General features: G+C 32.3%; 3 protein-coding genes across 4 annotated transcripts; 1 reads left to right on the top strand and 2 right to left on the bottom strand.

Moving 5' to 3' along the window:
- Positions 1-3,199: 3,199 nt before the first annotated feature.
- Positions 3,200-3,853, bottom strand: LOC110630814 (agamous-like MADS-box protein AGL61). The gene has a single exon (XM_021778406.2). It carries the CDS (start codon positions 3,692-3,694, stop codon positions 3,200-3,202), a length of 495 nt encoding a protein of 164 aa, XP_021634098.1. The 5' UTR covers positions 3,695-3,853.
- A 3,408-nt stretch (positions 3,854-7,261) lies between these two features.
- Positions 7,262-8,069, top strand: LOC110630755. The gene has a single exon (XM_021778322.2). It carries the CDS (start codon positions 7,368-7,370, stop codon positions 7,959-7,961), a length of 594 nt encoding a protein of 197 aa, XP_021634014.2. The 5' UTR covers positions 7,262-7,367; the 3' UTR covers positions 7,962-8,069.
- Positions 8,070-8,609: 540 nt separating this feature from the next.
- Positions 8,610-12,519, bottom strand: LOC110630939. 2 transcript variants are annotated; one of them, XM_021778591.2, is made up of 4 exons: positions 12,165-12,519; positions 9,890-11,564; positions 9,589-9,814; positions 8,610-9,399 (listed from the first exon to the last, which is right to left on the bottom strand). In XM_021778591.2, exons 2-4 carry the CDS (start codon positions 10,325-10,327, stop codon positions 8,891-8,893), a joined length of 1,173 nt encoding a protein of 390 aa, XP_021634283.1. In that variant the 5' UTR covers positions 10,328-11,564; positions 12,165-12,519; the 3' UTR covers positions 8,610-8,890. The 2 variants fall into 2 exon arrangements, with proteins under 2 accessions (XP_021634283.1, XP_021634282.1); XM_021778590.2 differs by having other exon boundaries at positions 9,890-10,347; positions 12,165-12,517.
- Between the last annotated feature and the right edge of the window lie 1,352 nt (positions 12,520-13,871).

The following is a 13,871-nucleotide window of genomic DNA, read 5'->3' as shown; positions in this document are numbered from 1 at the left end:
GCATTCTACCCCATAGATCTTGCATAAAACTTACTTTAAACATGAAATGAGCTTAAGATCGGCTCTTACCTCTTGAAAATCGAGAGAGAGACGTCCTAAACTCGGAGGTGGGAGATTTTTGAGTTCTTGAGCCTCAAAGCTCCAAAACTTGCTTTAAACTCGAAAATCTTCAAAACAAAGCAAAAACTTGTGAAAATCTTGAAAGATTTGAAGGAAAAACTCAAGGATTGATGAGGAACGGCGGAGAGCTCACCTTGGCCGACAATGGGGAGAAAAACTCGCCCGTTTTCGGCTAAGGGACCCTTTTATAGTGGCTGGCCAGGCCACGTTCGGGGGCCGAACGTGCCTCCGCATGCATGCCATGTTCGGCGGCCGAACTTGAGGTTCGGCGGCTGAACCTGGACTTTCCTCAACCTATGCCTTCGGGGGCCTAAGGCACACCCGAAATGCCTGTATGTTCGGCGGCCGAACTTGAGGTTCGGCGGCCGAACCTGGGTTTTCCTCCAAGGTTGTTTTTATTCAAAAACTCATTTCCTCTTTACTTAAAATCATCAAAAACATTAAAACATTTCATGAAAACATGGTTTTACCCTTCTAGAGGTCTCCGACATCCGAGATTCCACCGGACGGTAGGAATTTCGATACCGGAGTCTAGCCGGGTATTACACATATAACATATATACAAGCTTTGCTCATAAAAATATAAAAAAAACCTCTCTTTTACCCTAATCATGCAACTCTCCCCCAAAACCTCAAAAATCTTCCATAAATCATGAAAACAAGTTCAGGATCTTCACTTACCTCTTGAAACCAAGAAGATGAACGATCCTAACGTGGAGTTTTGGAGCAACTCTCCTTCAAACTCTCCAAACTTTACAACTTTGTGTTTTTAGCTCAAAACCTTCAAAATAACATAAAAATCAATCAAATCTTTGCAAGATGTAATGAAAACATGAAGAAAACTTAAGGAAGACAGAGTCTCACCTCAGAAAGTGAACAGATAAACTCATTCTTATCCGTTCAACCGACTGAGGGCCTTTTATAGGTGGCTGGCCAGACCACCTTCGGCGGCCACACGTGAAACCGAAAGCCATGCATGTTCGGCGGCCGCATGTCACCTTCGGCGGCCGAACCTGGCTTTTCTGCCTTGGTTCTTTTCTTGCAAAACCTCTTTTCATTTTAGCTTAAAAACAGTAAAACATACTACATTACTTTAGAAAAACATAAATCTTACCCTTCTAGAGAATTCTGACATCCTGGATTCCACCGGACGATAGGAATTCCGATGCCAGATTCTAGCCGGGTATTACAATAATTTTCACCAGGGAACCAGGAATCCAGTTTTTATTTATTTTATCATTTTTATTTTTTTATTTTTATTTTTATTTTTATGGTTTTGGTTCGAGATTTTTTCGGCTCCTATAAGGGTACACTCTCCCAACACTGATTTTCTCCATTCACAAGGGACATCCCTTACTTAAGGGGAATGGGTCCGAATCACCCAAACCAACCAGTGATGGTAAATCATATTATTAGTAGTATATTTCGAATTATTGACGGCCCCTACGGGGTATAATTCTCCCAATCATTAGCTTTTTCCAGCCACAAGAGACATCCTTTGCTTAAGGGGATCAAATGCCGTACCATCTGAACCAGCCAATGTTGGTAAACCACTCAAAAAAACAATAATAATAATAATAATTTTTTTTTAACTTAGTTCCCTGGGATAGTATCAAGAGTCACTACAGCAGGTTAAAGTAGAATTTCAGAATGCACTATTAGTCTTTTATCAAGCAATATCAATTCACTTAAACATAAGTTTGCATATTTCAAACCATAAAGAAAATGCTAGAATCTCTTAATGATCTGCATAAAAAGATAAGATAATGCTATTTATGCCAGCTACCTAAAATAATTCAATTTAACCCTGAAAGTCAACTTTTATTTTTTAATTTATAATTTTTTTAAACTTTTTTTATTTAAGGAGATAAACAAATAAAAAAAAAATAAAAAGAACAATTAAAACTGAAACAAGTGAACGGACTCTCCCCCACACTTGGATCACAATGTCCTCAATGTGATAAAAAAAAACAACCAAAGCATATATACGTTCAACTATTCCCCCCACATTTGGGTCACAACAAAAAATAAATAAATAAAGAAATAAGAATAGAGTTTAGAATAGGACCCGGAAGGATGTCATGTGACGGGTTGCGCCCATTGAAGGTGCGAGCTCGCGGCCATCAGTGGTGGAGGAGGATATGTGTTTAGATGCCATGAGAGTATATGATGTGCGGCTACTATAAGAGAGAGAAGAGAGAATTGAGTTAGGTGTAGGAAGAGTAATAAATAAATAAATAGTAAAAAGGAAAACCAACTCTAATACTACCTCATACACTCAAAAAAAAAATAAAAAAATAAAAAAAAAGTAAAAATAAAAATTACAGACCTGTAAAACACTTACGACTGGAAAAGAAGACTAAGAATAAAAAAAAATAAATGAAACAAATAAAAAATAAATAAATAAAGATCAAAATAGAGAGTTTTTTTTTATATATTTTTTTTACCCATCATAGAGTTGGTTATGGGCATAACCAAAAACACAAACATACCCCTATAAAAAAATTTTTTTTTAATTTTTTTTAAACAAAAGAATTAAAATCTAACTAGAGAATGGCATGAGTAGTTCTAGTTTATAGTCGTAGCTAGACTTTATTTGAATATTATGGCTATCAGACAATTGGTGTTGGATCACTGAAAGTGATCTCTTTAGCTGGTTCCACCTTGAACCCTTTATAAAATGGCTTAAGAAATACTTGTTCGAATGGTAATTTCAAACTGTGTGAAGTGCGATTCTCATTTATGAATGGAGGTGGTTGTGATGATTATATACGTAGAAAAATAAGCATAAGAAATCAATGGAAAAGGAACAATTCTAAGTTCATTCACAAATAGCTGCTGATCATACATGCCTTGCCTTGATCAGGAGCCATCTTCGTTGCTACTGAAGCCTGAGAAGCTGCTACTTCTAGGGATAATAAAAATAAATGATTATCTAAATTTTACTAAATTAATAATTTTATTTAATCTCAAATTGAATTTTTTATCCAAAAGATGATTATGTTAAATTTTATATCTGCAAGATTCAAAGAAAATATCAGAAAAATAAGCTGAAGTGCTTTTTCTTTTTCTTTTACAATCAGTGGAAAAGATTCCTGGTCACAGTTTTGCGCATCTTCAAATCCTCAATTCTCATAACTAAATTACTCTTCAACCCAACCAAGCCTGCCTTGTACTCTCTAAGCTCCTCCATATCCAATTCCTCTATCGGCTGCTCCCACCAGAACTTTTCCTCCGCCTCCTCTACCGCCGCCGCTTCTGGAAGATCTAATCCACTACTAGAGGCAGCGCTTATGCTTTCGGTTAGATAGCGAAGAGCGACTGAGTCCGCTGAAGGTGCACCAAAAGCGTAGGGTTTCCCCGCCGGAGAGAACGTGATGACGGCAGCTTCTCCACCACATAAATTGCAAACTTCGCCGAGTTTCTTGAAAAGACCTGTGCGACGCTTGGAAAAAGTTACTAATAAGCTGCATTTGTCTTGTATTTTCTTGATTTCAACTCTTCTTCTTCCCGTGCCGGCTCTTCTCCGAGATTGCTCCGGCGTCGCATTGGAGTCTGCCACGGTGGTTTCCATTGAATAAGTATTCAGTAAAAAGCAACCAAAATGCAGAAACGTGAGATAAATATATGCATGGGTGGGTGTAGAGAGATTATTTCCATTGTGAATTCTATTTCCTAATTTGGCCTTGGAGCAGACTTCTTACTCTTTTAGGATCTCCAAGACGGAGAGATTGCAAAGAGGCACTAGGAAATTTAATTCATAACTAAAACTCAATCAAATTATTTTTTTTTAATATATATGAAAAGGTAAAATAAAAAAAATTATAAAATAGAGAAAATATATTTTTAATAAAATTAATTATTTAGTTATTATATTATAAAAAGAAAAAAGTAAAAAAAATTATATGTTTTTTCGCTCATGACGCATAACTGACAGAGGTTTAAGTTAAATGTGTTAAGAATTATGAGAAAGATACAATTTTAACTAATAAATTAAGTATGTGATAAGTTTAATTTATATCATGTAATTTTTTCGCTAATTGTTATTTATTGTTGAACGATTCAAAGTAAATATAGATTTAAGAATCCAAATTAACTATTCATAATCTTGAAAAATAGAATAATAGACCTGTTAATTAGAGTAATAATAATAATAATTGAAATTGCATAAATATTAAAAAAAATAAAATTAATAATTAAATTTAAATCTCATAATTTTTGAAAATATTAAAATTTTAACCTATGTTACACTAAAATTAAACAACTCAACCACTTATATGTATTCTAGAACACCGAAAACAAAAAAGAAAATTTGGCCAAAAGCAAAGGATGCCCTGTTGTTACAAAAAATTGTGCTTTATACAAAAATCCTAGAGTAATTCTAGTCCAAAAACTCCTCCTAAATAGTTGAATCTGAGTATTTTCAATAAAGCACATGCCCAAGGAAGAGAGTTTCTATACAGAGGGGCAACAAGTAAATTCCAAGAATTCCTTTTCTATTTCTTTCTAGGTGACCATAAAAACTCAGTAAACCTCCATTTCAATATGATTATTAATGATTGATAATCGTCACACTGTTAGAATCCTTCCAAGGGATACTAACCCACCACCATACCCAATCCGATCAATAGAGAAACAAAAATAATAACCAGAACGATAATGAAATCTTCTCAATTTTATTAAAAAGCACTACAGTTTCTATAAGAAAAACTGTCAGGGGTTACCTTTCTAGCTTATGAGATTCATGGTTGTCGGTAGGCTTGATTTTCAAGTCTCGCAGCTGGTTCTACATCTGAAGTTACAATCTGCAGAGAGAGGTAAACCCTATTCAAGGTATCGACTCCTACATGCATGAATTCATACAAAACCTTTTCTTTCCTTCCTTTAGTTCTAGTGTCACCTCATCATCTTGAATATAAAGCCTATCAGTGTTGAAAGTCTGGCTCAAAATGTTTGACTTTATGGCCTCCAGTCTCTAACCCCACAATAATATTATCTTCCATGTCTTGTTGCATGGCATTCCCTTTTGAACCACCCTGAGATCCATGCAGAATACCAATCTTAACGTTTGTATTCAAGTGATTTTGCCCCACATTCGCATCTAAATCCTCGCTTTCCTTTTCCTGATCCGATCCACTGCTCCTTCCATTTCCCGTCCAGTCATTGAGCAACCTCTCGCCTGACTAAAAAATCTGCCTATTTGCCATCTGCAACCACCCCCCATCCTTTCTGGAGCATCCCACTTTTATTGTCAAATAATCTTTCACAAAACTGCTGGTGATGACCTAACAAACCACACAAGAAACAGAAAATGAGAAGCTTTTCTTATTTAAAATTAACCAGAAAAGGAATCACCCACTCCTTTCTTTATTTTCATCGACCTTTTTAAGGAGAGCCTCACATGGATTCTAATATAGACTCTCATTTAGCTCATATGAAATGAAGGTACCGACAAAGTTTACTAACTGCTTGGCGACTTGATACAGTTCAACTAACCCCGGGTTTTCTTCCTTCTTCATTCTATTTGAAATAAGAAGATGGTTACTAAAAGACCACAGACCTCCTTCAAGAACCCTCCTTATATCCATTGTATGGAAGAACTAGAATAGATACCTATGAGACCTAATCTCACTAATACTCACCCCTCCCCTGGTTGCCACAAATTTGCGAGTGTGTTCCTGACCACGTTAAATTTGAGGTTTCAATCTGTTAGGAACCTACCAACGAGACACAGATCCACATTCCCTATTGCTGAGGAATCTCCTTCAAAAACAATAATCATTTCCTCCTCCTCCTCCTCCTTCTCTATTAGTGAAAGATTCTCCATCTCCGTATTCATCACTCACAAGCTCAATCAACTCCCAAAAACCAAAATCATCAGAACTTGCCACTGCTGAGCAAAAAAAAGCCTTGCTAACATAGAGCAGAAGAAAAATCAGTTATATTAAATCATATTTCCTCAGTCCCATAATTTTGTCCATCATTTTTTTCAATTGTTTTATTATCTATTTTTCTTTTTTTAGACTATAAAAATATATAAATTAAATATTATAATTTTATTTTATTTTATTTTATTTTTAAAAAATTTTTTTAAATATATTTTAGTGTATAATAAAATTTAATGTATTCTAAATGGAGATAGTTGAAAAATTAATAAAAAAACTATTTTTTTTAATATGCGTGAAAAATAAAATAAATAAAAATTATAAGACTGAGAGAATATATATATATATATTAATTGAGTTATTGTAATATAGAATTAATATTTTTATGTGGTAATATTTAAATTTATTTTAAAATTGCTATTAAATTTTCAATAAAAAAGATAAATTAATTATTTTTGAATGAGTAACCATACACCTCTGTTAAGGCCCATTTGAAATTATGATTCGTAAATAAAGAAATGTTTATTAGAAAAGTAATTTATAAAAGCCAAATATATAATTTAGCTTTTAATTTTTATATGTCAAGTTAATTAACACTCTTGTCTTTTCATGTTAGTTTTTAACACTTAATTTTTATAAAAATATAATTAATTAAATCTAAATTTTATAAAGTATAAATAAATTTTATAAATTCTAATTATTTAATATCTAAAAATTTAAAAAATGTGTAATTTATAAATTCACATAATAATTAAAGTTTTTATGTATAAAGTATCTAAAATTTAAATATTTTTTAAAATTAAAAGTTTAAAAAATAATAAAATTTACTTAAATAATAAAAGATATTTATGAATTATATAAATAAATAATGAATTTAGAAGAGTAGAAGTTAGGTGAAGTGAACAGATCAGATAAAACAGAGGAAAAGCTTGTGACCATGTCCAATCATTAGATTGGTGAGCTTCTGCTAAACGGCCAAAATCTTTGGTCCATGCCTCACCCATGTGCATATGCAAGTCCAAGTTAGTTTCACCTAATTAAATATTATTTAATTAAATAATATTCATTATAAAAAATTTAAAAATTTAAAGAAATTGAAAGCAATATTAGGATGACTGCCCTGTGCTTTCTCTCTTCATTATTCCATCTGATACAATAAACATGCCCAAAGTTGCATGAAAAATTCATGCACCTAACTGCATCCCCATGAATGCTGTAGTGTGATCTCAATTGAATATAGAGATTGAAGAGTAAAGACAACTTGCCTAACCTAAGACATGGACCTTCTCTTTGTCTCTTTCTTAACTACCGTTTCCTTTTTAACAAAATAGTCTTTATGTTAAAATTTCATTTCCTACTTAAATGACCCATTTCCACAAACTTCATCTCTGTTTCTCTCTTTCTCTCTCTACATTCATGGGCAATGCAACTTCTTGTGCTCCTTCAATCATCTCCAATGGAGTGGTAAAGGTCTTACTCTCCAATGGCTCTTTGCAAATCTACACAAAACCAGTAAAAGCATCAGAGCTGATGCTAGAAAATCCTGGAAAATTTCTATGTGAATTCAACAGTCTCAAAATTGGCCAAAGAATCAATGGATTATCGGCTGATGAAGAGCTTGAGAGATGCAAACTTTACTTTCTTCTTCCCATGGACTTGTTCTACTCTGTGCTTACACAAGAGGAAATGGCTTCTTTTACTTTTAAGGCAACCAAAGCTAATTTCAAGAACAATCATTTCGCCAAGTTTATTTTTCCAGTTCTTGTTGATTTTTGTATTTTTTCTTCAGAGATTAAGAGAATGGATCATATTGATTCAACCTGCTCTGATGATCATGATCATGATCATCATGATGATGGTGATGATCAGCCAAAGCTGGTGAAGAGATACTCCAAGCAAAGATCATGGCAGCCTGCTTTGGAGACCATTGTTGAAACCCCATGTAGGCCTATATGATGCAATGTATAATTATATATATTAATTTTTTTTCTTTTTGAATTTTACTGAAATTATTTATTTATTTAATGTATTACTTTTGGGAATTTATTGGCTGATATATTAGGAGTAGAGTTTACATATGATATCAGTTTCCTCTATTACTTATAAGTATAAAAAAATTGAAATTTACATATAATGATAATGCTTCATAAATTACATATGATATAACTTCATAAATATAAAAACTAGTTTATGGCTATAAAATGGTTTTTCTTCATATAAATATTTTAAAAAATTATCTATTTTTATAAATTAATTAGTAAAATTTAAAGATTAATGAACTATAAGTATCAGCATTATTTATATTTCTCAAAAAATAGTACCAGGTAATTTATTAATTTTATTGATTCAATTAAATTTTTATAAAAAAAAATATAAATCAAATAAACAGGATAATTTAAAGAACTTATTTCAGGGTCACAGCATGCAGAAGTTGACTTGTCTTGTCTCAGGTGTTGGCTTGGCTACCATCAGTAGACCACAATCTCATTCAGGCAGTTGGGTTCCTGCAAATGAAGGACAGCCAAATCCGTTCACATAGATTGGTCAGTCTCTGCCTACTCACAGTAACACAGCCAACTGAATACAATAAGACATTAAACGCAATTGAGCTTTGAAATAGATAAATGTATATATCAAAAGTCCTCCAATTGTAATCTGTCTATGAGATTCTGTAACTTTTAATCCTAGGTTTAACACTGCCATTGCCATACAGTTGATGCTAAATTTTTGTGTACAGCAAGCACTTCTAAAGGTATATCATATACCAATATTAACAGATTACCATTTTACACCAAGATCAAGCTTAAATTCAAAAACTTTACACTGGCAATGATCTTGAAAAGAATCCCAACACTATCCTGAAACTAAAACCGCGATGAATCCATCTATATAGCTGACAGATCACGGATATAGTCATCCCACATACTATTTGCAATAGAGTCGCGCAACTGTGAACTAAACTCAAGCTGTTCCGTCTCAAAAGCAATCTCCACAGCCTGATTCTCAACTTGCACCATTGACTCTTCCACCTCTAATGGGGGCAACGATTCTTCAACTTCTAGCATGTTATCCTGTTCGTACATTTTAAATATCAAATCATCTGGTTTCTCCATTCGGATGTAATTGTGTACTGCACATGCTGCTACTACCAGTTTAACCTGTGTTTGTAAAGGGTATGGAGGAGCTGACATCAATATAGGGAAGCGTGCTTTCAGAGCACCGAAGATGCGATCGGAGGCATTTCTCAACAATGCGTGCCTTTGGTTAAAATGTTCTCTAGGATTTTGAGGATGATAACCCATGGAATATTCATTTTTGTGATGAGGAATCCCATTGTATGGGGCTATGAAACCAGGCATATTAACATATTTGCTGTCCACAAGATAGTACTTACCTGCATCATTAGAAATATTCACCCAACAACAGCATTACAACGTCAAAGAGAAGCCAGAACATACAATGAGTTCAAGAATGAGAATGACACATGTTAAACATCTCTCCAAATACTGCATGTACATCCTTTCTTATTGGATGGCCAAATAACCAATAAAGCAAGCCATAATTTAAACAGCATGTAAGATACCTTCAGGGACCTGCAACTTGTTACGCCTTGTAAGAGCTGAGTTTAGAACTCGCAGATCTGATGCTGAACCTTCCCAGCCAGCTAGAACATAATGGAACTTCAGGTCAAATGAACAAGCAGCCAGAACATTTTGTGAAAGTAATCCATTCTTGTTACGGAAGGGCCCCTGTTCGTCCACACCCACCATTACAGGAATGTGTATGCCATCAACTGCTCCCACACAATCCTAGTCACAGAAGTTGCAAAGTGATTTAGAGACAAACTCAGAGAAGAGATTAAATTCAAACTACACTAGCATTACCTTAAAATATGGATAAAATCTAGGATCTCCCAAGATTTCTGGTGGAACATCAGATCCTGGAGGCTGAAAGAAATCTAATGAAATTGCCATAATAGCATTCAAAACATTGTTGAAATGACGACTAATGGTTTCTCCTGAATACCGGAATAACTCTTGGACGGCTCGGGTGCGTAGATTATGGCCAATGATGAACAAGAATATGGCTAATTGCTCCTCAATCTTGATTCTATTTGTGTGGCGTAACAGGCCCTTGGCTTGCAAAATATCACATAACTTGTAGAATGGCTGCTTGTCCATGCGAAAATTTTCCAGACAGCGGTCACTTTGACCACTTAGTACTTCATCTACAAATTTTGTACCATTGGCTAAGCTTATACTTAGTTCTTTTGGCAGGTAATTCCCAAAGGCTCCATCCTTCTCGTCATCAGAGCACTCCATGGCAGATTAACCCCTGCAGTCTGCACTCAATAATATAAACACATCAAAGTTGCTGCATACAATAATGAAAAACCAGAGTTTCTACTTTATGATTATTGAGTAAAGAGAGGGAACCATGCACATACAAAGAAAATGGAGGAAACATAATAAAAGAGAAGGAAGAAAAAGTTTAGAAATGGAATTATGTACAAAAGAGAAGGAGCTAAGAACATCAATATGGTTCCAGTGGTTTGTCTTTCACATCTTTCCTCTTCCTCTTTCTTCTCTCTCTCCTCATATTCTCTCCCTTACTGCATTACTGATTCATCCAGCTTATCTTAAAATAAATCTCCTTGTGTAGAACCCAACCACATGGATTTATAGAAGAACCAAGATCTCCAAAAAAGATTCAGCCAATGTTAGGACAAGTAATTTCACATCTCATAATTGAAGAATGAATACTGGGATGCATAGACCATCAAGGATAATACTAGAGCACTACATTTTTGTAACTTCACAATCAACACAAAATCCAACAACTGTATAGGCAATCTAAAATTTTTTTGAGGACGAAAACATGAAAAATATTCTATGCTGAACGAAAAATGGTGCTATTAGCCAAAGCATTGGACTTACAATATCAAATGTAAAGCTAAAAATAATACAAATTGAAAAGGAGATGCGTGAAGGAACAAACATTTCTTCCCTTAATGTTAGATGTGAAAGGTCGATGAGTTTGACTTCAGCAGAAATGAGAAAGGTAGCAGCACTAGCAAGCAATAGACAACAAGTCATGGGCATAGAACTGAAGAATTGGGGACAACCCAATTAATAAGATTGCAGTAAGTTCCAATCTTAACTGGAAACAAACCACTCGTCAATATCCATATAAGAGCTGAAATTACCACTCATCAATATACATATAAGAGCTGAAATTAGATATTAGCATTCTCAGTTCTTCCATATTCATTTCCACTTTGACTTTTGAAGCACTTGCTCAAAGAGGAGGCTCCAATACAACAATCTTGCAAACAGAGGATCAAGAAGCAGCAGAAAACGATAACTCTTTGTAAAAGGAACAAGACGTGCTTTAAGATAATCCATTCAACATGCTTTCATTACCAAATTCCATCTCCAGCGACTTGAACTCTTTGGAAAATTGAATGTGAATATCCTATATACCTAAGCATCCTTCGCCGCTAAAACTCTATGCCCATTGCCCATATTAACAGTCTTTGGCATAAAATTTACAATTAAACTGCTACAAAGATAAAGATGATTAGCAATTGAAGATGCAACCAGAAAAATGAATGTTTGGAGAAAATCATCCTAGTGCTTGACACTGCTAGTATCTGATATCTCTTTTTCAATTGAAATTTATTCAAATTTTGAAGCATCATAAATATTAGAATCCACTCTAATGAAGGGCTTACCACAGTGCAAAACAGGTAGTTATTAGAATTTCAATGAATCATTTGCGATGAGACATGCAATGGAAAGCAAGGGAAAAAAAAATAGAAACAAACCAAGGATGAAATTATCATTACAAGACAAATAAATATAACGGACAACCATGATAAACCCATAAACAATGACAATGATGAATTAAATTACAGAGGGAAACACCACTAAACCTTCAATTCTTGCTTCTCAAACACTGATCAAAGTATCAAACAGCAACTTGTCAATATCAAGTGAAAAAAAAAAGCCCAAAAAACTTTTGTAACCGAAAACCAATCTAAGGGCAAGCAACTAATCAACTTGAAGAACAAAACCACATTTACCATTTATGATTAACAAATCAAAACCATAGTAACCATATCTCAAAATGACTTTAAAAAAACAAATAAAGAGATACCTTAACAGAGCAGAGCTTAATGAAGCGAATCAAAAGCGAGACGTCTGTGCTAAGGGAGTTTGAAGGAGGCCAATCAAATTCCAAAGCTGAAGTAAGAAATAAACCGCCGGAGAGTGAATGTCGGGGTCGGCGAAGTTCGTAAGAGCTTGGGGGAGGCGAATCAGAAGTTCAAAACAGGAGGAAGGCTGAGTGTAAAGAATTAGGAACTCAAAATCGTAACCGTTTAAAGCTTCCGCTCAAAACCTCTGAGTTTTGGTTCTGCAGTGCTGGGTTTGTCCGTTGGGGTCCGCCTACCCGGGCTTCACTAAAATGTAATGAAGCGCTCATTCTTATCTGTACAATGAAAGTTTACTCTTTTATTTTTTCTTTTTTTAAGGTACTTTTGGTGGGGTTTAAGGAGGATTATAATTGAATTTTTTTTTAAAAAAAAATTAGACTCCATTAAAAAAATAAATTATTTTAAAAAATAAAAAAAAATATTTTTCACACTTTAAAATTTTTATTAAAATCTCTCCATATATATAAATTTATTAATATATTTTATTTTTAAATTAAAATTAAAATTAAATAATAAAAAATAAATTATTTTATTAAAAATATTTTTAAATTTTTATAAAAAATATTTTATTTTTTATAAAATATTATTTGAATATAAATTATTTTTCGTAAACAAATAGAATCTAACTCTCTATTTAGAGATTAATTATTATTTTATAAAAAATTATCATGAAATATTTAACTCTCAGTTTAAAATAAAAAAAATTATAAAAATTCAATTCCATAGATTCTTCTTAACTAATTTTTATTTGAAATAGAATAATTTAATTTTTTTAATTTAAAATTTCTCGTTTTAAAAAAAATTAAAATCTTTGTAATAATTTATTTAATTTTTTTAAAACAAATAAATAATATCACATGAAGTATTACTAAAATTTTATTCAATTAATTTATTTTTATTAATAATTTTATTAAAAAATAAAATTAAAATGTATATAATTTTATAAGTATTTATTTAAAAATTTTGTTATAAAAATAAATTGTTCTAAACAAATTCATTATATTATTGTGACCCATTCTCAAAATCAGGAAGTAAATGCAATGAAAATTCTTTGGATTGCATTTATTTACTCTTTTTTTTCATAAATTATATATTAGAAATATAAATTTTGAACAAGATATATAAAATGTACATTTTTTATTAGAGAGATTATAATATTTATATATTTAATATATAAAATAAATTAATTTTTTTAATAAAAATAATAGTATATTTTTATTATTATAAGTTTAGGGAATTAGGTTTACATCTCATGCAAAAAATGTAATTGATTTAGATATTCATATAAAGAAATTGATATAGATTAGAAAGTTATAATTAGTAATAAATAAATATAAAAATTTCAATTAATTTAATTAAAATAAGATTAAAATTGTATTTACAAACTTAACTTAACAGGGTGATAAATGCATTCGAGTAAATCTGAGAGATTTTAAATTTTACTCTCTAATCTTCAATCTCCAATTTAAAAAAAAAAATAAAAATTTATTAAAAAATAAAATACTAATAAAAAGAATTATATTTTTTTCTTTAACTTAGATGGCAAATATGAAAATAAATAAAATTTATAAAAAAAAATGATCCGATATATATATATATATATAATATATATATATATAGATATATAAGGTAAGTTTGAAAATTTCTAC

The sequence above is a fragment of the Manihot esculenta genome, chromosome 14, assembly GCF_001659605.2.
Source record: "Manihot esculenta cultivar AM560-2 chromosome 14, M.esculenta_v8, whole genome shotgun sequence".
Classification (NCBI taxonomy): Eukaryota; Viridiplantae; Streptophyta; class Magnoliopsida; order Malpighiales; family Euphorbiaceae; genus Manihot; species Manihot esculenta.
This window is presented reverse-complemented; position numbering and strand designations above follow the sequence as displayed.